Raw genomic sequence first — 24,918 nt, forward strand, 5'->3', positions numbered from 1 at the left:
AATTCAGAGTTTTACGTGATGATTTAGTAGGCTCATATAATAATACTTTGTGATGTTGAATTTTGGTATAAAAATCTTGACAGAATTAGAGTATTCTTTGAGACCAAAAATGCTCTGCAGGCCCTTTCCATGTGTAACTGCACTTAAGATTCCCTGCCTAATATCAAATCATTATTACTTATTTTAGCTGTTCAACTTTAAAAAGGTTAAAGACTTATTTAAAAAATACTACCGGTGAAACACGTTTAAATGGATTAGCCCTATTAAATATTTCTAAGAAAATTATTCTAGATAAAAATTTGATTCTAGATGAATTAGCAAAATCTCAGAGAAAAGTAGACCTCTCTTTATAAATTCAAATCAAAATGCAATTTAATAATATAATTATAATCAAATTTTTCATAAAATTAATTCTTAGTTATAACATTTATATAATCTTTGTATTAACTCTTAAAATTTATACAATCACTACTATTTTTAATCAAAGTACTATGTAATATTTATATTTTGATAATATCGTCATATTTTTAATACCATTATTTACATAAGAATTACTTATATTTTATGTAATTGTTAAATTACATTTAATAGAGTTTTTATACAATAAAATTTTTAATATTTTAGTCTGTATAAAATATCTACATTTTGAAATTTATATTAAATAATAAAAATAAATACATGATTAAATAAAGGAATGTTATTTATGCTAAAGAATTTTTTAAAATAATTATAACATAGCATAAAATATATTGAGTGTTCACAAAAAATGTAAGATTTTGGGGGTTTCGCCCCCCAAAAAATTTTTTTAAACCCCCCCCCCCCTCATGAGCTAATCCTGGCTACGCCACTGTTTGGGTCACAAATTTAAATAAATAAATTGTATTTGTTATTAGTATTCGTCAGAAAACGTGATAAGACAATTGTCACAATTGGAGGTTTTTGGGTTGTGAACTTAAGAGCCTAAATATAAAATAAAAATATATACTAAAATATGATTCTAAATCTTTATTAAATAAATAACTATAATCAAATACAAAGTGAAAAGCATAATCAAAATAAAAGAAAAATTAAATTAAAAAAATTAAAAATTAAAAATTATGTGTAAAAGTAAAAATTAAAAAGTCTTCCAAGCGAAAAAATAAAAGTTTTTTATCCCACTTGTTAAAACTCTTAAAGTGTGAAAAATCTACAATTATCACGCGTTTTCATCTCATTTACATAGACGGGGATCTAAATGATAACTTAATAATTTTAATAAAACATTATTTTTGTTTGAATATTATTACAATTTGAATAATGCATTTTTTTGTAACGCAAAAATGCAATAGACACTATTAATTTTTAAGTATTTAATACAACAAATATCAAATACTTTCGTAAATATTAAAATAAATATTAATAGAAAAAGTATTTGCATTTAGTATTTTAAATACAAGTGTTTTCGTTATTGTCCAACCCTGGACTTATTATAAATATATATTATTTTTCTTGTGGCATTTTATTATTATAATTTTTTCTTTTCGCCCTAAGAAATTTAAATGGTGAAAAATGAAAATATATGATATTATATAAAAAAAGAGAAATTTGTATATATTGTTTTATAAATATTTTTTCATTAGATCAGCGTCTACATGAACGGGGATGGGGCGGGGAGAAAGGGGGGGGGGGTGGTAGGAACAGATTGTATTCAATTTTTATTGAGGGAGGGGTGTAGGCGTCTTTAAGGAGGGTAGGATAAATTGATTGAGGTGGTTATGTATTAAATTTTCAGATAAAATAGAACAAAATATATTGCTGTAAAAATTAATTTTTTAGCCCTATTATAATACATGATATTGCTGATCATCCACTAAATCTATAAATTGCATACAATCATAGACATTATTTTCCAAATAAAATTTAGTGCTAGGCTTTAACATTCTTAGCAAACTCATATATATAACAAAAAATATACTATAAAAATGCATTTATTGTAAATATTATTAAATGAGAGGTTTTTAAATTGAATTCATGATCTAAAAAATAACTCTATCCACTATATTTTGATAGTTGGTATTGGTAGTAGAGTTAAAATAATTTAGGTTATAGTACCATTGTAGTTAAAAAGGTGTAATTAACAAAATATTTTTAGGGAGGTAGGCATAGGTTTTTGAGGAGTGTTTATATTCAGCAAAATCTTGTCATGTAGACGCTGGTAAAAGATAAAGAGAAAAGCAAGCTATAGGGCCTTTAAAAAAATTACAAGGCATAGACGTAGACAGGATTTTTCTAAAGGGAAAGGGAGTGGTACTATTAGTTGAGGTTACCCATAAATTTTGCTGGAGGTCTTTAAGTTTACTTATTGCTGTATTTTGGCTATGATATATTTTTATAAAAAGTAGTTTTCGCTTTAAAAAAACAGGTTTCCTAAAATATTTTACATATAGTCGTTATTTAAAAAAAATTACTTATTTTTCTTTCAAATTCTTGTTTATAATAATGGGATTTTTTTTAGCTCAAAATGATATTTATGAAAACTGGCAATTTTTCAAAGGCGGAAGAATTTTTTCTTGCTCTCTGGCTACGCCTATAATATGGGGGTACATTATAAATTATAATTCACTTATTTTAAAATAAGTTAACACCCTTTTCCTTTAGCACTCTTTTTTCTAAAAAAAACAATATTGAGTTGTAGATCAGACACATCTAAACTCAATTTATAGGCGCATGCTGAAATAATTTTCTGAGATATCATTGGAGCATACTCATTTAAGCTTTCTTCACAGCTATTTATTTAAAACACCAAGACTGAAGCGGTAGTTTGCACGAAAAAACTTTTATACTCTTATCATCTCTAAACTTTAATAATCTATATATTTAAAGTATAAATCTTAAAAAATTGTATACTGCTAGTAGAATAGTTGCTGCAATATTTTAAGTTAATATAAATAAATTACTCATTTTATATTTTTGTAGCGGATTGTTGGCAACATAATTTAATAAACCATATGATTTAAGAAAAATCCGAAAAAATTAGGAAATTATTAATGACATTCATTTTTGCATAACAAATTGTAAATTGTTTGTTATATTAATTTTTAGAATAATTATACTTTTATGACAATTTTTAGCTAAATTAATATATTATTTTTTTATTTAAAACAAATCACAAATAGAAATGTCTTTAATAGCAGAGAGATATCGAAAAGATAGAGCGTCAGCTATATTTGCTGATAATGTATTTCAATTCAATTTAGATGATAGTCAAAAATTAGAAGATGATACCCAAGTTGAATATAAAGATACCATTAAGCAATTAGAAATTCATTATCAAAGATGTTAAAAATTAATTTATACCTTTACTCATATTACCATCTAGGATCTTATTGTAAATATAAGCTATATGTCAGGTCCAATTTTTTCACCAGTGTCAAGGTGCAAACTATTTACCTGGCCAGGTCTAATACTGGATCTTATAAAAATAATATTATTTATTCTTATATGTAAATTTAATTAGAAATTTTTCCATAATAATAATAAATTTAAAAAATAATAAGTTAAAATTCTTATAAAATATAAAAATTGTTTTGTTTTAAAGTAATTATATATACTTTGTTATAAAATCAAGTATTACTTCATATTTTTAGTCAAATAACTTGATAAATTGCAAGATTTTAAACATTAATTATTTGAATTACGTTATAAAATTGTATTTATAACAGAGACATGTAGAGGTCAAAATATTGGACCTCGCCAGGATCTGAAAAAAATCAGCTAAGTATTTATTTAGAAATGTTTTGGCCTTGCCCTAAATTTCATAATCTTGAATAATTTTGGCTTTTAAAAATTGTTTTAAAGGATAATTAAAAATATGAGCCTATACATGAATATATTGAACACTCTATTTTATGTTTTCCCAATTGATTATTGTCTATAATTTATTTATATTTCTTTTAAAATCCTAACCAAAAAATTAAAAATTGTGTACAATTAGATAATTTTTTGTATCTATTTATAGTTAAAAAATTGGTGCTCAATGACCAAAGTGTTATAACTGGCTTGTTTCCTGAATATGGTGGCACTGATAATTCAAATGAAGACCATATTTCTTCCATAAAAATTAGTAAAGTAAGGGATAGCATATATTGTGCTATGGCTTCATGGGCTCTATGTCAAGCATATAAGTAGGTTCTAATATAATTATTAACCAATAATATTTCATTTTTTTAATATAATTAGAGCCTAACTATACTAAAATCTAGAAGTGTGGGGGAGGGGGGTTAATAACATATTTATATAAAGATAGGTTTTTGAGGCAATATAGGTATTATCATTTCATTCTAGAGTATATCTGCAAAATTTCGAATTGAATATTTGAAGGAATGAAATTTTTCCATTCTAAACAAATGCTCACACATCCTTTTACATGCATAATTTTCTCCCAGCTCCAATAGTTTTGGGTTTGCTATAACCCTTTAAAACTGTATGAAGCAGGACAACCCCAAAATCAGTGTTGGGTGTGTCACATTACGGTAATTGATAAATCTACAGAATAGTTTCTTTATTTTATCAAACACATATTGTTCCTTGCCCAACCAGAACCAATAATTTTTAACACTAGATAATGTAATGGTGCCACTATACCATATTATAGTGGTAAATATCTTTCGTATTTAACCAGTCCAAGGAAGGATCATAATTGTTATATACTTATAGGAGTTGGTATCTTGAGCATGACATCTATTTTTTCCTGATGCCATTATTATCTATCACAAATCTCAGGGAAGAAACTGATTCTTTTAGAAAACGTATTTTCGGCCATTTTTCTTTCAGCCTAGCCTATTTCAATTTCATTAATACTTCTTTTACATTGCTCCATGTTATTTTCCTAGTTATAATAATATCGTCAGGATATACTCCTATAATTTATAGTCTTTTAATAGATTCTCCATATAGCGTTGATTTAGATAGGCCAAAAGGCATACAATCTAATATCCAATATGAGTTGATATATAAGATATCCCTTTAAAGCATTCTTTAAATCTTAGATGGTAAACTTTAAATTTCCTTGTATCTTGGCTAGTAGGTCATCCAATGTTGGTATTTTGTAATAGTCATATAAGATTTAAGGGTTAGTTGTAACTCATAAATTCTGATTTCCCAATCAACTTTGCGTTTGCATAAATGCACAGATCCCAAGTCATCCAGATTTTATTGGATCAATCTCTTTCAAAATCCTCAAATTCATAAGTCTATCAAGTGCCAGTTCAATTGATTTTTATAAGGATAAGGGTAATCTACGTGCTAGATAAGACTTTGGATTAGCCGTATCACTATGATTAATACTAATTTCAAAATCTTGGACTAGTCCTGGCTTCTCATCAAAAACACTGGAAAATTCTCTGGTGGTAGCCACAATTCGTTTTTCAGTCATTCATATCTTTAGTTTTTATGTTTCATATTCATATTGTGGAATAATTATTAAATGATAATATCAATGGTAACACAAATAGCTGCATGTCCTTTGTGCACGTAACCACAATTGATATTGGGGATTTATTTTCAAGTTGAACTCTTACAATAGTATAGTTTTATCTATAACTGACTACCATAAACTGTCAAATGTTTTATTAGTTCAAGCGAGTAAGAAGCTTACCTTCACAGATTTAAAGGAGGCCTATTTATTTTAAGCTGCCAATCGAAGACAGTTCAAAGTCAAAGTAATATTTAACTATGTCAACTCATATCGGCTATTTTAGATATCAATGTATGCCTTTCGGCGTATCTATGCACCGGCTATATTTCAACTCTCAATGGATAATTCACGAGCTGTAAACTAGCAGGGGTATATCTTGCCGATATTTCCTTAATTGGAAAAAATAAAATTTGAACAATCTAAAAAGTATTGGTAAAATTAAAACATGCTAGGCTGGAATTAAAATTGTCCTTTTTTTAAAGAAAAAATAAGTCTCTTACCTTGGATTTGCAATAGACAATAATGGCATTCATCCAGCTTAGGGTAAAATAGAGTTCATTCACGCGATACCAACACCCATAAATATACAGTAATTGACATAACTTCTTGGAGTTATTAATTATCACGAAAGATTTTTATTCATCATTGTATGATTTAACCAGTGTTAAAAGTGGTCTGACAAGGAATAATATGTGCTTGATAAAATAAGGCATGGAAAAAAATATATTATTAGGTATAAGTTTTTTTTATATATAACCTGAAATGGAGCTTCACCCTATATATAAAAATTATTTCGTCTAATTAGATGAGCATCCCATTTAATAAGGAATGGTTTTTTTATTTGCATAATAGGAGATAAATGTAACTAAAACAGTGAAACCAAATATGCTAACACCCCAGGAAGAAAGGGGCGAAAAATTACACTAATAAATGTGAAACTTGTTTAATAGAAAATACGTTGCGCAAAACTAATGGAAAAGCTTCGCAATATACTGCAACATGGGTTATGTAATAAGATTTTACTATTAGCATATTTAATATTCGTTATATTATCTTATTCAAAAGTCTATTTTTGTTTTATAATATATTAAAAATTGGCGTTAGGCTAAAGTGTGAGTAGATACCTTATGAAATAAGGTACCCTATTATCACGATTAAAGTTCATAATGTTGTATTATTGCCTATGAAATTTTTAAATAATTTCTTATTCCCTAAAACCCTTTGATGATCTTGAATATGCACATGTGATCTTTTGATTATGGTTGCATTATTTCGAAATTATGAAATTTGTTTTATTCAAAAGTTGTAGAGAGTTTTTTTCTTTGTCGTATTTATAATTTTTTTAACAAGAAAGAAAGAAAGAAAAATCTGAATATAATTATGAAACAATTTTTATTGTTAGAGTAAAATCAAAAAAAATAAATTAAATGATACGATACAATCGAAAATTAGGGAATTCCAGGGATGAGATTTCACTAAGGTAAATGGAGTAAAATTATCTTCGGCTGGTGAATGGGTGAAATTTATAGATTGGAGATAAAAGATAAATGTAGCATTAAAAAATTTTTAAGAATATTAGTTGAAAAGGAGGAAAAGATGGACAAAAGGGTAAGGTATATTTTGAAGAATTATAAAACTTTTATATGGAAGATCAAAACATTTGAGAACGGCATTTTAAAAAAAAATCATATTTAAAGGATGAGGCATAAATTTTAACCGGAATTAGAAATTCCTCCATTGATACCGTCCCCTATAGTTAGGCTATAGTTTTATTTTATACCAAATGACCGTAAAAAGCTAATGAAATGTACGTAAATGAATATTTCATACTTCAAATTATAATTTGCACATTAACATTTTTATTTTTTGAATAAAAGGAGAGTCGATGATAATAATGGAAGAATTCATGAACTAGCCCAATCTGCCGTTAAATGTATGAGAGGTATTCTATGCAGCTGGATGAATCAATCTGATAAAGTTTTATTATATATTCATATTTATATTAATTTATAAAATATTAAGCCGTCTATTTTGGCATATCGTCGGCTGAGTGTTATAATATTTTAGATGTATCTTCCCCGATAAATAACTACTACAGTGCTATATTCTTTCATACATTTGGAATAATCCTTTATTTACTATATATATATTTATTTTTTTAAATGCTCTCAAGAAAAATTATAAAAAATGGATATAGAACATAATAATACTGAGCCGACGATATGTTATTGCATACACGCACACGTAGAACATGTTTATGAACCCTAAGTTTTGACATTTTATATTATCATTTAAAAAAAAAAAAATTAATACGGTATTTTGCAAAGGTTTTTAAACAAATACAGCTGAACATTTTTTTTCTTTTTTAAGGTAACATCTCTTAAAAGACAATCATAAAATATTGATTGCATGAATAGGTTCGGCCCATCTTGAGTCAAGTTGGGCAGACTCTGAGACAAAAAAATTAGTGTGAATTTTTTTTCCTGGACCGGACCTCCTAAAATATATTCGAATACGAGGGCTCTAACTTATTCCCCTCTTTAAAAAAACATTTAAATAATAGTTAGAACGTTTCAAATATGATCAAAGCCTTAGTAACGCTCTTCATTCTCAATTTGACTTGGAAACGGGGATGGCGAACGAACTTACCGAGAATTATGAGAATTTACAGGTTGATAATCGTTTTGTCTTGACTATCAGCTTAAAAATAACTAATAATGATAAATTGAAAATTAAGTCTGATCATACGTGTACCGTTAACCCGTAATAAGGGTTAAATGAAAAGAATTATCAAATCGATCTAATATCTAAAAATCTGTTCATTCCTTAGATCATTCCAGACAAAACATTTTTTCGAAGCGGTTTTTGTGGCATAACAATTTTATTGTATTTCCAAATATAGGATAATAAATTGAAAAACGATTAAATGGCGCTTAAATATTATATTATGCAAAAATATTAATTCGCCCAATTATTATTCATTTGCTGAAAACATTCTTCCGAAACCGCTTTGAAAAAATGTTTTGTTTGAAATACATTTTGATTATGCTACATATATTTTTAAAAATTTATTTTAACAAAAAAACACTCAGATTGATGCAGTATCATTGTACCTCATCACACTCGTCCAGATGATATCGTCGGGACTTCAGGTTGAACCCCACTATATTTATTTTGTTAAAATAAACCACGCAAATAAAAATTTACTACTTATTTTTACCCGATGCTTGTGTAATATTCCGAAATTTAATACGAGCACACTTCGTCTAAGGACACATTTCTCTAAAGAGCAGTTTTAGCACGATATTGCTTTGCTTGATTTTCTCCATCGCTATGGAGAGCGCGACATCGCGTTATAATAAAAATTTGGTAATGATAACAGCTGTCAGAGACATTGTTTATTAAACATTAAAAAAAATACAAATTGAAGATCTGAAATAAAAATTAAAAATGTCTTAGAAATTTTAGTGTAATAAAAATAAAAGAAGTATAGACAAATCATCAGCAAAATTTTTTATTACGGATTAAAGGGGTGCAAAAAAAAATTCAATTTTTTTTAGCTCATCTTATTTAATTTTTATATAAAAATAAATTTCAACATCCGAACATTCAAAATTAAATCGACCTTATATTTTATTTTCAAACACAGAGGTTCTATTATATCAAATTAATTTCCATTTAATTAGCTAGATTTATGCATTTTATTTAATAATGTTTATAAAATTTAGAATGTAAATATAAATAAAAATATTATAAAAATGGTGATCCTAGAGCAATCTAATACGGGAAAATATTAAATCCACTGTATTAGTTTCATAAAAATTTATTCACGTTTTGGTTCCCCCACCCATCTCCATTTCACATTTATTTTTATTTATTCAGATTATTTACACTCGAGACGAGGTAAATTTTATTCAAAATTTGGTGTTTTACGTGGAAAGGGCTTACAGGACCCCCGATTTTGGAATGTGGGAAAGAGGAACCAAATACAACAACGGTGTTTGCGAATTACATGCTAGGTTGGTAGGATATAGATTTATTAACTTGTTTTTAGGCTTATTTTCAAAATCTTTTTTAAAAAATTCTAAAAGTTTTAAAACTTTCGCAAATTTTAATGAAATCGTTATGTTAAATTTTATGAAATTTTTTAGAATTATGTCTTGGACATGTTTTTTTAATATTTATTTTCATTAAAGTTTGCTAATTTAATTTTTGATATTTTGGGCACAGCTATAAAAAAAATTAAATTTATTATAAATTGAAACTTATATAAATTATAATGCCCTTTAGAAGGAGTTTGATTAATCACGTTATTTCCTTTATATTTATTTATAAAAAAAATTATCCGTGATAAGTTGAATTCACGAATTAATTTATTTTTTTAGGATTCAAAATTCGTTTTGTAAATATTTCGATATCAATAATCAATCTTCTTTTTTTTATCCTACCTATATTATATACCGATTAGTTCCATAGGTATGGCTAAGGCAGCGCTAGAATTAATAAACGGGTTCAACGTTTATGGTCGAATGGGTAACTACTGGTCCGTCATTTACGTTGACATAGATGGTCATAATCGTAACCGAACTATTTTGGAAACCCTCTTGCCCAGGGAATCGAATTCTAAAGTGAGCTACATTTATACTTTTTTTCTTCCAATCAATTATTTTTGGGAATGAAGAAGTGATAGGTAATTCATATTATTATTTTATATGGAATAGAAACCATCTTTATAAATCGAGTTTTTTAAAAAAGATAATTAATTATGTCTTAATTTAACTTTAATTTGTAATAAATTAGTTTATCTGCCCAAAAAAAATTAATTTGGCAGACAAGATAACCCTACATTAATTTGAAATGAAGTAATGCTCTAAAAATGTTTCGCACATCTTTTTACAATAAACAACATGAATAACAAAATCTATCCATCCAAATCTTGAAATTTTTTTAAAAAAATATGCTTATAATGACTCTAATCCAGCTCATTCCTGTATCAATGGATAAAACAATTGTCACATTTTTGGCTTCTTATTTAATTAGAACACTGACTGTTCCCTTATTCCAACCTTGGGTTTTCCGTGTTTCGCTCTGCACGATGAAGTCCTCATATCAAAATCCTTGGAGCGACTCAAGAACAAGTTGGAAGGCAAATACGGGTTTAAACGGTTTATTAGAGACGGTTATGGCACCGAAATCGAAGCCAATTACTTTTTCCCTATTTCGAATGCCCAACTAAACGACGAGAATCAGGAAAATCAATCGAATGCTACCTTAAGTACCTTGTCGACAAATTTAACTTATTTATCTTGTAATCTATCTAATTTACCTTCCAAAACATCTCCTATCGGTAAAAAGAAACTGTACTACGAAAAGGGTCAAATTAAAGTAATTTAGTCCTTTTTTATGTGTTTAAACGACTAGTTTATATATCATTTTAAACTTTACGTGTATAATTTCCAGAAATTCTTAAAAATTCGCCTTTAAATTTACTACTCAGGAAAAATAAAAATTAAATTATATTTCATTTCATTTAATATAAAATATTTAAATCAGTGTGTTTCTTGTTAAACAATTTCTATCTTTTTAAATATAATACTTTAAGGATAAATAATCCGACTTGATTCAAGTTAATCAATAATTTACAAATGAAATAATTTTGAACCTCCTCAGGGACTATTAGAAATGATACACAGAGTTTAATAAAATTGATATTTTAGATGATTGAGAATATCTAATAAACTTTGAATGCATTTTTATTATTTATTATTGGAAATGAAAATAATCATGATATTAAATCTCTTTCAAAATTTTTTTTCAGGAGTTCGATGGGGTTGAAAGTGAATGGCCGCTATTTTATATATTCATGATAATTAACGGTAATATTTTATGTTTAAAATAATCACCACTTCCTCATTTTCTTTATTCATAGTAAATTGCTAAGTATCTTTTTCATGTTAATGTCCTAATACTGTTTCGCATGACCATCATTATTGGGTGTTTTTTCGTGGATACTTTGAGGGATTTGATTAAGTAGTTAATGGGCTAACTCGTATAAATCCTGATTTAGTTCTTAAGCCAGTAGTAGTCAGTAAAACTAGATATAAGTAATTGGTTGTTTAAGGTTGATTAAAAAGAATTAACTTAAATCACCTTAAATTATTAAATTTATATTTTACATGAATTATTTATATAAAGGAGTATTTAAAAAAAACGGGGCCGATGTTCAGCATTATATGAAACTACTCGAACCTTTACTCAAGCAAACTGAAGATGGTTATTATATATTATTATCATTTCTATTTATCAAATAATTTTCTAATTGTTTTTTATAATAGGAAAATTTTATTTTTTTCTTATTTTAAATAAATTGGTGTAGTATATATGTTCTAGAGATTTGTAAACCACGGCGTACTTAGCCCGAACGGGTTTTGGGTCGGTTTGGGTTGGGTCGGGCATAATATTTTAAAAATTTTGGGCCGGGTCGGGTTTAAATTTTTATATATGATATAATTACATTTTGTTAAATAAATGTATTTTATTAAAAATCTTGCAGAACAAACTTTATTATTTATAATTAATTCTTAAAAGTTGAAGCTAACAAAATTTCGTATAAATTTTTTCTAAAAACTAAGCCCACCCCCCTCCATTGATTAATGGTTGTTTATTTTAAATGGTAAGTATCATTTTTTTTTATGAACCTATCTTGCAAAATTATAATTATTATTCTTTAATTGCATTCATAAGAAATTAATCCGACATCTATTTTATTCGATTTTATAAAAAAATAAAATAACTAGACATAATAGTTCCCAAATATTACTACGTTCCTATCCCTCTAATGCAAATGGAAAGGAAATATCCAGGTACTCAGATAAGGTACTCGAGTCCCGAATACAAGTTAGGCAGACACTTTTTGTGGGGACAATCGCTTTATCTTATATCCAATTTGTTAGGTAATTTGTTATATTTCGTCGGTTGAGTATTATAATTTTCTATATCCATTAAGAGCATTGATAAAGATAAAATGTTTTTTATATTTTAAATAGGAGATTTACATTATAATAATAGGATTATTCCAAATTATATTTTAATATTTTTTTAATTATTGATAAGGGAAGAATATGGTAAAGAAAAATTGATTTATGGAAAAAAATGCATTTTGCAAAAATGTGGATATTAGAACAATATAATAATCAGCGAACATATAAATTACATACTGATACATATATTTGATTTAATAAATTATTTTGTTAAGTTTATACAGCGAAAAGAGAGTTATGAAATTAAAAATTTGCAAATTGTCTGACTGATTTTTGGCCTATTTTACTTATCTTTACAAATTTAAAAAGATAATCGTAGTTTTTTTAAATGTAATTTTTATCATAATCATTTTTTTTAAACCCCGTTTTCTATAATTGTAAAAAAATATAAATATTTTCATATTTTTATTTATTGTTTAATTCCGAAATAATTACTAGTAAATAATATTCATTGTTACGAGTGAATTTTTTTTTGTTCATTGACACCACTTATCCGCAACAATGACCTTGCTAGCTCTTATCTTTAGGCGTGCATAAATTAAATTTCCATTTGACTAGCACCTTTTCTCTCCGCCTTAGCGAAGCTACTAATTTACTATCTTACTCCCGAGAATTATATAAATTTACTAAATTTAATATTTATTTGATAGTCGAAGGACATTTGCACATAACGGAACTCGATCCGATGAGAAAATTTTTACCCGGTTCTGAACGGCCCAGAAGTTCCTCACGTTATTCATTTTTTCAAGTTTTAATTTTTTTTTTGTAATATACATTTCATATAAGAATCAAGTATAATTGAACATATTTGAGATATTTTTTGTATTTTCTTGAATTTGACCAATGCGCATCTAAACATATATTTTTTCTCTCTTGTTTATAAATATAAGAATCGTTATCAAGTGTTTAAATTATACAGGTTCCATTGCCAATAAATTTTTATTTAAACGTTTTTATTTTAAATTATTTTTTTCTGGGATTTAGAATGACTAAATTTGGGGAAAATAAATATATATAGCCATACAGTGACTAGATATGTGTATTACCCCGCATTAACAATTATCGTGAATATGCGGCAAAGTATATAAAAATACTGCATATTTTGTATACTTCTCCATGAATTCCTGCTAACTCTGAATTCCGAATTCACAGCGGAGAATACAAAAATACAGAGTATTATGTAATTCGCGCTAACAATGAATGAGGGGTTAGAGATCTGCGAGATTTGGTCTGAATACACTTCGAACCGTGTCGGGTTGAGCTTAATATTTTTTTTATAAATCGGGCCAGGTCGGGCCTATATTTTAAAAATAAAAATGGTATATTTCTGTTTGATTATTATGATGTAAAAAGAAAAAGAATTTGAAAAAAATATAATAAAAATATAAGACATAATAGGAATCGGAAAATATTATAATGGCGACTATGTATACGGAAGAACCCGCGCGGAAATATATATATAAAAAAAAGAGAAAATTTAAATTTGATATAAAATTGTCTAAAATGCCAGCAGCAATTCCTGTTAAAGAAAACAATGACTCATTTACGACTTTTCGAATAAAACTAGAAGCCTACTTTACACTAAATGATATATCGGACAACGAGAAAAAGAGAGCAGCATTGATATCGGCACTATCAACCTATGACTTAAATAAGGTTATTTTAAAATTCGCTCCGAAGTCAATTAATAAAATAAAATACGACGATATGCTAGATTCGCTAATAGACAACGATAAAAAAATTGCACCATTGGAAAGTTTTCAATTTTATAAACGTACCCAAAGGGACGGGGAAACCAATTTAGAATTTCTAAATTCACTAAAATCTTTGGCACTTAAATGCAACTTCAAAGAAAAATATGAAGAGAACTTAAAAATGCAAATAATTAATGGTTTAGAAAGCAAAGATATCACGACAAAGTTATTACTCGAAGAAGATATGGGTATAGAGGAAATTGAAAAACTCCTTCGAACCATGGACTTGATAGACGAAAAGGAAAAAACAAAAGGTATATTTTATTGTCAAGCCGGAAAGGAACAAGAGGAAGACAAAATAGAAAATAAGGAAATAAACTATATACAAGTCTAAATTGGTTTCCCCGTCCCTTTGGGTACGTTTATAAAATTGAAAACTTTCCAATGGTGCAATTTTTTTATCGTTGTCTATTAGCGAATCTAGCATATCGTCGTATTTTATTTTATTAATTGACTTCGGAGCGAATTTTAAAATAACCTTATTTAAGTCATAGGTTGATAGTGCCGATATCAATGCTGCTCTCTTTTTCTCGTTGTCCGATATATCATTTAGTGTAAAGTAGGCTTCTAGTTTTATTCGAAAAGTCGTAAATGAGTCATTATTTTCTTTAACAGGAATTGCTGCTGGCATTTTAGACAATTTTATATCAAATTTAAATTTTCTCTTTTTTTTTATATATATTTCCGCGCGGGTTCTTCCGTATGTTCATCATTTTTTTTATTATATTTTTTTTCCAAATTCTTTTTTCCTTTTTATAATAATCAATTTCTGAAAAATCGATAATCAAAAATAATATTTATAATTCCGAGAAAAAATAAATTACATGAAAAATATTGATAAATTTCAAAAATCGATAATCAAAAATAATATTGATAATTCCGAGAAAAAAAAAATAAATAAAAAAAAAATAAATAAAAAAAATGATGAACATAACAATTTCAAAATTGTTCCAAAAGTAGAATGAATGATCAGAAACTCGATTATATTCAATATAAAAATATTGAAAACGAATTATTTTTATTTCGTGTCGGGCATTTCGAGACAAACAAAAAAAAATTTCGTTCGGGATCAGGTTGGGCTATACAAACACTTTAAAAAAAATTCGGGCAGGGCTTGAATAATGAATCATTTTGATGCAGATCACTAATGTGGATAATTATTTGTGAATTTTTAAATGACATAATTATAAATTATATGTCTTATTTATTAGGGAAACTCTTCCGATCTGGTCGTCCAAATAATACCCATTTCCGAAAGTACAAGATTACAATCCTTTTTGAGCATGTACGGAATCAAAACGCAGACCCCTCACCAAGTAGAACCTGTACAAATATGGCCTCCGAGCGAATTACTAAAAGTTCTTTCTTTTTCTCTAAATATAACTAAAATACTTTAAAAGATATTTATATAATCCTAACCCTTATCCTCAACTGGGTGTGTTTAGAACGCGTTATTTTACTAATTGTTGTTTTATCAAAATTATATTATGGAAAAAATTTAGTTTCTCTAAAACTTATAATAATCAATCTTTAAATCCAAATCTACTCCAATGATTATCAAACCTTATGATTACCAGTTTTCCATTAAAATCAATAACAATAATTTAAACATTTTGTAGAGAAATAATCACATTTTGTTTATTTATGCGATATTCCTGCTTATTCTATAGCAAATAGCCTATTTTTTTTATTATTTAAAAATATTAATTATTTTTTAGGCCTACAGTTTTTTGGGATCAAATACTAAATTAGGATTGACTGGCCGTCCTCCTCGCCCTATAGGAGCATTAGGAACTAGTAAAGTATATGAAAAATTATTGAAAAGAAAAATTAACTATTTATTTTGTCAAATATGACATCGCCTTATATAGAATTAATAAATCCAAAGGAATTCATTATTAAAATAAAATATTTTATTATCATTTTGGCACAGAGTGCCTAATTCTTCTCTTTACCAATTTTGGTAGATGAAAATCCAATTAAATAATTTTATTTTAATTTTCTAAAAAAATATAAATCTTAACATTAATTTTGACAATTTCTAAATTATTATCCCAAAATTTAAATTATTTCCCTAGACCAATAAAGGATATCTATTAAAATTCATAAAAGACCTAATAATTTTTAACAAAGATGATGGCTATAATTTACCAACTAAATGGAAAGTTTTAATGAATTTTTTAATTCTTAAATTTGTAATTTTTTATACTTTTTAAAAATCTTACTGATGATGGTTCACAATTCTAAGTATCCTCAAATATACATAATTTTTATTTATCAATCAAAATAATCTAATTTAATTTTATACAATGAATTCCATAAATGATATGAATAATTAAAATATTATTGGTATTTTCTATTATTTTGTTTGTAACGAAAAATGTATGCCTATAAGTCTCATTAAAGAAAATTAATCAAAATAGATTTTTTTTTTGAAGAAAAGAAATTTTTATAAAATTTTACCTAAAAATATCAAAATCTTTTGTAATTTTTATGCATAAGGCCACTTCCAACAAATAATAAATTCAGCTTAATAGTTGGGTGCTTCCAAACAAAACGTTTTTTTAATACATACGATTTTACTTTTATTTTAATAACAAACTAGCTTATTTTTTTTAACGATTTATTGGCGTCTGATACGTTTGAAATGAACAAGTAATTATTTTTATATTAATATTAATAAATGAGATGATTTTAGGGGAAATTTTATATCTGATTTGATAAATTTTACAGAGGCTCGACGATTTATGGAATCAATGTAATGATAATTATTCTAATAGATTGTTAGTCGGAACTATGGAAATTATGTGATAAAAAGTAGAACAAAACTTTACATTGAATCACCTAATGTTGACTACTTTATAATGAGAATTTTTTAATCAATAGATTTTTTAATACTATTTATTAGTAAACATTAATATGGAATATGAATTTTAATAATTTATAATATATAAAATTATTAATATTTCTTTTAATAAATCATAACAACATAAATCTTTATTTAAATATGCAAATTAAAATGGAAGAATTTGAGGGATTCTTTTTTAGAGAAAAAGAGAAGGAGGGAAGTAATACATTCGGGAGATTCTGCTACTCCATGGAAATGGTATGATTCTCTATCATTTCTTACTACTTAGCATTGCAGCTTTTACTTATTTGCTACTATAGGATAGTTGAGATTAAATAAGGCCTGTTCTTAAGTATCTTAAATGGTTTATATATATTAATAACTAAATATATTACCTTAGAGTAACAAATTATCTATTTTCAGGAGATATTGTTGTTTTTGCATTTGTTTGTATATGCATAATTTTATTTTCAATTTTGTTAAGTATGTAGTAGAAAAACATTCCTGGATAGTCCAAGATAGTGAAATAATTGGGAATCATTTAAATTGATATAGATCAGATACAGAGATCTTTCTTTATAGATTATACTTACTTTTCGTTTTTTTTTGTAATGTCTTAAAATATAATATCTTGGTATAAGATTCATTTGTAAAAAAATCAGCTGTATAATATAAATCGTTGCTTGTTTGGAAATAAAAAATTGCAAAAAACCTGCTTCGGAAAACGTTTTGAAAAAACGTCGTGTTTGGAAGTGGCCTAAGAAAGAAAGGGTGAAATCAAAAATTTAATTAAAAGATTTTTTGCTCAAAAATATTTTAAAGATTTTTTAAAAGTTTTGTTGATTTTTTTTTAAAGTTTTATCTCGGTTTAGAATAAATTGCTAAACAGTGAATAATGTTTTGATAGTTATTAAATAAAGATTTTATCTATAAATTTTGAAAAATAGATTCAAAATTTTATATTTTTAAATTTATTAATATTTGATTTATGAAATTAAAAGTAAGTTTTATATAGTTTTTTAGTTGAATATTATTAATCATCAGTGTCAATTCAATTTACTGAGACTTACAGACTTCGAACTGGCCGAAAAATGGTATGATTTAAAAAATCCGGACCAAATCGAACTTGAATAATTTTTTAGATTAAAATTCCAGGCAGGCCGATTTAAATATATCAATTAATCTATTGGGGATATTTCCAATTTCCCCCTTTGGAACAATTTGCAAAATACAGCCAGAAAATTCAAAATAACATTGTAATTCCAAGAATAAAAATTGTGCCAGATTTTTTTTAAATCCCGGTCCGGGCCTGAAATTGTGTCTATGTGGGTCTCTGTCCTAAAATAATTAAATTTTAGCTTCGTTTAATATTATTAACAATTTACGCCTTTTTTTACTTTAAAATGGTGAAAATTTTATGGGTCCTGAGAAATTATTTAATCATTTGATTTTTTATCAACCTACCTAGTTTTATAGAGTGTGTAACACGACGATAATTTGTCATCCTTTATTGTTGGAAGTGCGTGATTTCTACCTCTCTTACGATATTTCCTTGCTCTTAAACGATATTAGGGTTCGAAATATTTTATTTTTATTTATTTTTTGTGAAATAAAATATTTGTTTAAGGAACGAGTTTTTCTTTTTTCTAACATCAAGTAAGAGGTTAGTAAAAAGAAGAATTTGATTTTAAATTATTTGAAATGGTCTTTTTCTTATCAAGATAAACTTTTAAAGTTTTTTTTAAAGTTTATCATAATTATTTGACTATCAATTTCAAATTTTAAAAACCTTATTTGGCAGAAGGGGGAGGAATAAATTGTTTGTTGTTTGTTTCGAGCCAGGGAAGCATTTCTTAGTGCATAAAGATTTTTTATCTTTGAATATTTTTTTAAAATTGATGTTATTTGTGGGTTAATATAATTGATTACACTATGTGACAAGAAAAATAGGAGAAGAAAATAAAAACAAGTTTTTGTGCAGAATTTGACGCTGAGTTCGAATCCGTTTTCCAAATTTTCCCTACACGTCAAGTTTTAAAAATATTACCGTATAAAGACAACTTTTCGAAATCGGATATATTTTAAAAAGTATCGAATAAAAATCCCTGAAAATTGGTGATAGTGTTAAACTTATATTTCTTTATAAATTTACTAATTTTTATAATTTTTTATCGATTGGTTTTTGAGAAAAATGGTAAAGAATTTCGTTTTGGGGGTCTTAAGTTTTCAATTTAAATTACTATCAAAATTATTAACTTTAGAAGATAAATTTTATATAATTTTGCTTCAAATATGCTCAAGATTATATATTAATTCTAATTATGTTTCAAAAGTACTCTATCCCATGAAAATTCAATCAAATTCTATAAATTAAAAAAGTCGTACAGATATTTTCGAACTTTTTAATTTGTACACTTTTATTGAATTTTCTCTGCATAAAGTATTTTTAAAGCAAAATTAAGGTAATATTTATCTTTTTTAGTTGTATTTAGTAATATTTTATGCATTTATGATCAATTTATACCAAAATCAGATATCTGTACCCACTTTTTTAATTTGTACTCTTTTTAAATTGAGCATTTTTGAAGCAAAATTCATTTAAAATGAAATAATTGGTAATTTTTTCATATTTTTTATTAGTATTTATCTTTTTTAGATGTATTTAAGAATATTTGTTTTTTTAATCAATTTATATCAAAATATATGATTTTCCAATGTAATACCTTGAACCCGCAGTATGGTCAATAAATAATAATGCCAAATAACGAGTAGAAAGAAAGGAGAAGAATTATTTTTTTTCGCGCTTAATTTTTCATAAACATTTAATTTCTTTCATTAATTTTTTTTTTAAATTGGATTTTAAATATTATTCAAATTCCCTCCTTATATAATATTCTACAAAAAATTAATGCTGAGGTCCCCTTGTTTAAAATGTGTCTCTAAATTTTGTTACATCTGTGCGGGCTATATAATGCCCGCACAAAAATGCCCAATTTCTCCAATCATTCAAAGGATTTATGAAATTTATTACAATATTCCACTCTGCGATTTGGATAAACCATTGCCCCTAATTACATATGTAAAACATGTTATAATTCTTTTAATTCATGGGTAAATGGAAAACGGTCATATTTGCCTTATTCGAAACCTGCATTTTGGCACGTAGCAAGAAATCATTCGTGGGATTGTTATTTTTGCTCGATTAGTACATTTGGGTTTAACAAAAAAAATAAGAAGAAAATTCGTTATCCTGAAATTTCGTCGGTTGTTTATCCGGCAAAATATAATATGCATACAACAGTTTCTTTTTTTAATAGTTCGCAGCTGGAAAAATTACGTTGCCAGGACAATGACAATATTGGTCTTGAGTATCATCCCGAAGAGGATTCGCCATTTATGTCACAAGAGCAACTAAATGACATAACCAGAAATTTACAACTTTCAAAAAGAAAGTCCGAATTTTTAGCCTCAAGGCTTAATGATTTTAAAATTTTAAAAAATGGAGTTCGAACTTCATACCGATTCCGTGGAGCATCGTTTAAAAATTTATTCTCTTACGAAACTTTTTTATACTATTCCAACAATCTAGGTCAACTTTTTTTACAACTTAATATTGAAATGGTGCCCGATGAATGGCGCTTGTTCATCGATTCAAGCAAAAACAGCTTGAAAGCAGTTTAGCTTCATAACGGAAATTCTAAGCCATCAATTCCCATCGCCTATTCCAACCAGTTAAATGAATCATATGAAAATATGAAATATTTATTGTCAAAAATAAATTATTCCATTTACGAATTTAAGATATGCTGCGATCTCAAAATGATCGCAATCCTATGAGATAAGTTAGCTTAGCATAATATATTTATTTAAATATGAGAAATATAACTACTTCATTTAAAATAAATTGTTTGGCAATCGTACCTTGTGCAGTGTAGCGAAGAGAACGAAAGCCACAATAAATAAATATATTTAATTAAGCTATATTAAAAAAGATTTTATAAATAAAAGTAAATTTAAAAAATATAGGTTGTTTAAAAATTGAGTAAGGATTTTATAAAAAAAAAAACTGTATAATAATAATAAGGAAGGTTTGCTGCAAAAATTAAGATATTTTTTTAGTTGTAGGGATCATTAGAACCTATAAACCTTCAAAAAGTGCTAAAAATGACCTTTTTGGCCACTTTAACCTAAAATAAATAAAAAAAACCTGACGTCCTAGAAAAAAACTGACAGCGGATTTAGAATATGCATAAAAAACTGTCTTAAAACTTCTTTATTTTATTTTTTCCCAAAAAAATCAAGTCGAAATTTGTCACACAGTGTTATTTGGAACCGCCATACTTCTTCATTTTTTTTGAGTAGTTGAGATAAGTACTTTTTATCATTTATATTATAATATATTCTTTCTATTTCTCTGTGATTGCATATTAAAATGATATTCTTCTTTTTTTATTTCTTATAATCTCAGAACGAAATAATGTTACTTGGTAAATGTTGGAAACTTTCCGGAAGGCCTACATATTTATTTCTTATACGGGAATCAAATATCAAGTTAAAAAAATTTTATACAAATTGCTTTAATCTTCTTCTTCGTCGTTATACATTTTCCTCTCTAATCGCCTTCCTCCATTCTACGCGGTCATGGACATCGCCCCTGGTCTCTAACTTTCATGTCGCTATCTAGCACCTTCATCCAGCTTGTCCTTTGCCACGCCCCTGGGTTTTTTCCCTCCACTTCCAACCAACGACATTTATTCAACCAATTATCCTTTGCATTCCATTCAACATCTCCAATCCATCTCAGTCTATTTACTCTCAGGACATCACCTATCGCTTCTATGCCAATCCTTTCTCTCAGTTCCCCGCTTGTTTTTCTTTCTCTCAAAGATACTCCGCATATCCATCTGATCATTCTCATTTCCGTTCATTCTAACTTGGCTTTGTGAGTTTAATTGCCCATGTCTCGCTTGCATGAACTTTACCCTTCAAAACTAGAGAGACATTTTTTCTGTTTTAATTAAAGACATCTCTAAATTTCTTCCGTGCATATCTTATCTTTACCACCACTGCCAAGTCAACGCCTCCATCTGCGTTAAGTGCATTGCCAAGGTAACAGAACTTCCCTAATTTTTCACTTTGTAAAAACCAGTCATGCTACAATTATCTTGCACCACTTTCTTACAATTTCTACAAACAAACGTCGCGCTTACCTTCTGCAGGTCTTCTTCTACGCCGACTGTGAACCCATTTCCGATAGCACGTACAATAGATGGAGTTTCTAGCAACGCTTTTTCATATGACCACGCCTCTCTCCTCGTTCTTTTCTACACCTTCGTCTTTTCTATATTCATTTTTAATCCCTTCTCTTCCGTCTCTCTCCGTCATCTAACTATTTTATCTTTCAATTCAGTCTTACTTTTCGCTATCACTACTAAATCGTCGGCATACAATATTTCCCATGGAAGTCCTTTACGCGTCATTTTATCCATGAATTTTAAAGTAAGAGAAAAATAAATACTTCCAAAGTAAAAATTTAGTATCATTAAGAATATACATTTATTATTTCCGATAGATTTCCATTTTTTTTTCTGTAATAAATAATTTCGAGTAATGATTATTATGCAATAAATATGTTAAATTATTATATATCAAATTAATGAAAATATCGAATTCATAGGCGTAGCTAGGATTTTGTTATGGGGGGGGGGGGTGGGGGGGTTACTATTAGGTGCCTTCCCTTCTATAAATTTTATTAGAGGTCTTTAAGTCCACATATTACAGGCCTTTGACTATGCGACCATTTTTTAAATAATAATTTTTTTCCACTTTTTTTTTAAAAATTTTGAATTACAATCATCATATTTTAAAAATTATTTACTTATACTTATTTATTTTTTTAAATTTTTGTTTATAGTGATATATTGTACACATGGGGAGTGGTGGGGGGTGGGGTGTACTAGGGGAATTGTTTTAGCTTTAAAATTATATTTACGAGAACAGGCAGCCTTGTCCCCCATCTGGTTACTCTTATGATCAAATTTATAACCAATATATATCTTCAGAAACCCTATTTCTTTTTGTATCCAAATTTCTATAATACTTTTTAAAAAATATATCTCACAAAATAAATGTAATATTTCTTTAAAAAAAGCGATAAATATAAATTGTAATTATAAAATGATTAAGGAAGGTTTTTACCTTAGGCAATGACTCCATTGCCATTCATAAATTGAATTACATCAGTTTCACTGGAAGCCTCCTTCCTAAGGAGCTAACCTAACTTTTTTTTAAAATCCTTTTTAGGTGAATATTTATGTAGATTGAATGATATATTATATTATAAATGAGATATAAACTCATAACTAGAAGTGACTTAATAAATTTACAAAAAAAAATATTTTTAAGGAGCCATAGATTTAGCGAAGTTTTAGACCTCTTGGCTGACATGAAAAAAGGGGAAATAGATGGCATCAAAGTTAAACTTTGTAGACTACAGGTATTTTAACATCTTATTTAGTTTAAGCAAATTATCGCACTTTATAAGAGCTATTATATATAAAACAATATATTTCATGTTTATAAAAAAAAATTCTGATATATAGAATTTTGATATAAAATTATACTTCCAACACATTTAGTAAATAGGTCCATTTACATTAATTTCTTGAAAATGAATATTTTTATCTAAATATGCACCATTCTCAAGAATTGCATATCGACGGGCTGCATGGAACATCTCGATTTTGTGCGTACTTCTTGTGACATCACATTTTTCAAACCATTCGACGACGTATCTCTCATATCGACTGGCTACACCAGCTTTATGGAACGATTTCCTTTGCAAACTTCTATCCCCAAGGAAAATATCGACGAAAATCTTATAATGGTTTGTTGTATACTCTTCGAATTTTATGAAATACAATTATTAGAAGTTGATGCAATTAGAAATTGAAGATATCCGTCCCGGTCTATAATTTTTTTTTTGAAGGGACAACACGTAAATTTTCCAAATTATCAGGCTTTAAAACAATTTTCAAAACTACGACCCGCCTGCCCCAAATTTCTTTTTTCTCGAATAGTGGGTTGGCTGAGCAACCTGGTCTCTAACCAATATTATCCCTTGAATGGTAAAGTTGAAAAAAAAATAAATAAATCGACTTATGCACGTCATAGCCTACCCTCTCCTCACATTTTTGTATTAGGCCTCGATATTTTCAATGATTATTACCCTGTATAAAGAGAAAAAGAAATCATGTTAATTTTAATAAATATGCTAATAAAAACTCGAATGGTAAAATATTTTAAGTTACATTTCAAATTGATTATTATAAGAGAGCACTATATAATAATAATATAAATGTGAATCAAATTATTAATGAATAATATTTACATATTTATGCATGTTTGGGAATTTTCCTTTTTCGAAAAACGCCATTTTGAAGCTACCTATTTATTTATTTTTATAATGAATACCATATAAAGGAAATAGGAAAATATAAGTTTTATCGCTTTACCCCCCCCCCCTCTTAAAATAGTGATATACGGTTATTATATACTCTTAACATTGTAGATGTAGAATAGGAATCTTCGGGATTGTCAATATATAAACTCAAAAAAAAAGTTACAATATTTCCTACGTTCCTCATTTATATTATATATGTCGTTGGAGTTTAATAAATCCAGAACTATGGTTGACCTAGTTTTATTTTAGAAAAAAAATGTTAAAACTGATGCGTTTCTGAAATCCGATTCTGGCAAAATCAGCTTTTGAAAATAATTTTTTTTTTAAAAAACATGCGCTCTAATTATCATTTTTGAGTA

The 24,918-nt window shown here is 27.1% G+C and overlaps 1 protein-coding gene across 1 annotated transcript in view; it reads left to right on the forward strand.

The window, feature by feature from the left end:
* The first annotated feature begins 2,963 nt into the window (after positions 1 to 2,963).
* The window catches only part of LOC135925221 (probable phosphorylase b kinase regulatory subunit beta), a 32,273-nt gene continuing 10,318 nt past the window's right edge, over positions 2,964 to 24,918 (forward strand). Inside the window, exons 1-19 of the mRNA XM_065460443.1 lie at positions 2,964 to 3,053; positions 3,156 to 3,317; positions 3,998 to 4,163; positions 7,333 to 7,432; positions 8,019 to 8,126; positions 8,548 to 8,607; positions 9,338 to 9,474; positions 9,924 to 10,083; positions 10,496 to 10,840; positions 11,274 to 11,331; positions 11,651 to 11,728; positions 12,253 to 12,408; positions 13,146 to 13,243; positions 15,461 to 15,607; positions 15,968 to 16,051; positions 18,566 to 18,670; positions 21,566 to 21,648; positions 23,503 to 23,593; positions 23,804 to 23,983. Coding sequence (XP_065316515.1) covers positions 3,158 to 3,317; positions 3,998 to 4,163; positions 7,333 to 7,432; positions 8,019 to 8,126; positions 8,548 to 8,607; positions 9,338 to 9,474; positions 9,924 to 10,083; positions 10,496 to 10,840; positions 11,274 to 11,331; positions 11,651 to 11,728; positions 12,253 to 12,408; positions 13,146 to 13,243; positions 15,461 to 15,607; positions 15,968 to 16,051; positions 18,566 to 18,670; positions 21,566 to 21,648; positions 23,503 to 23,593; positions 23,804 to 23,983 — 2,316 coding nt within the window. The 5' untranslated portion in view covers positions 2,964 to 3,053; positions 3,156 to 3,157. The remainder of the gene's footprint in view (positions 3,054 to 3,155; positions 3,318 to 3,997; positions 4,164 to 7,332; positions 7,433 to 8,018; positions 8,127 to 8,547; positions 8,608 to 9,337; positions 9,475 to 9,923; positions 10,084 to 10,495; positions 10,841 to 11,273; positions 11,332 to 11,650; positions 11,729 to 12,252; positions 12,409 to 13,145; positions 13,244 to 15,460; positions 15,608 to 15,967; positions 16,052 to 18,565; positions 18,671 to 21,565; positions 21,649 to 23,502; positions 23,594 to 23,803; positions 23,984 to 24,918) is intronic.

Source organism: Gordionus sp. m RMFG-2023, chromosome 2 (genome assembly GCF_954871325.1).
Source record: "Gordionus sp. m RMFG-2023 chromosome 2, tfGorSpeb1-WG-v2, whole genome shotgun sequence".
In the NCBI taxonomy this organism is placed as follows: Eukaryota; Metazoa; Nematomorpha; class Gordioida; order Chordodea; family Parachordodidae; genus Gordionus; species Gordionus sp. m RMFG-2023.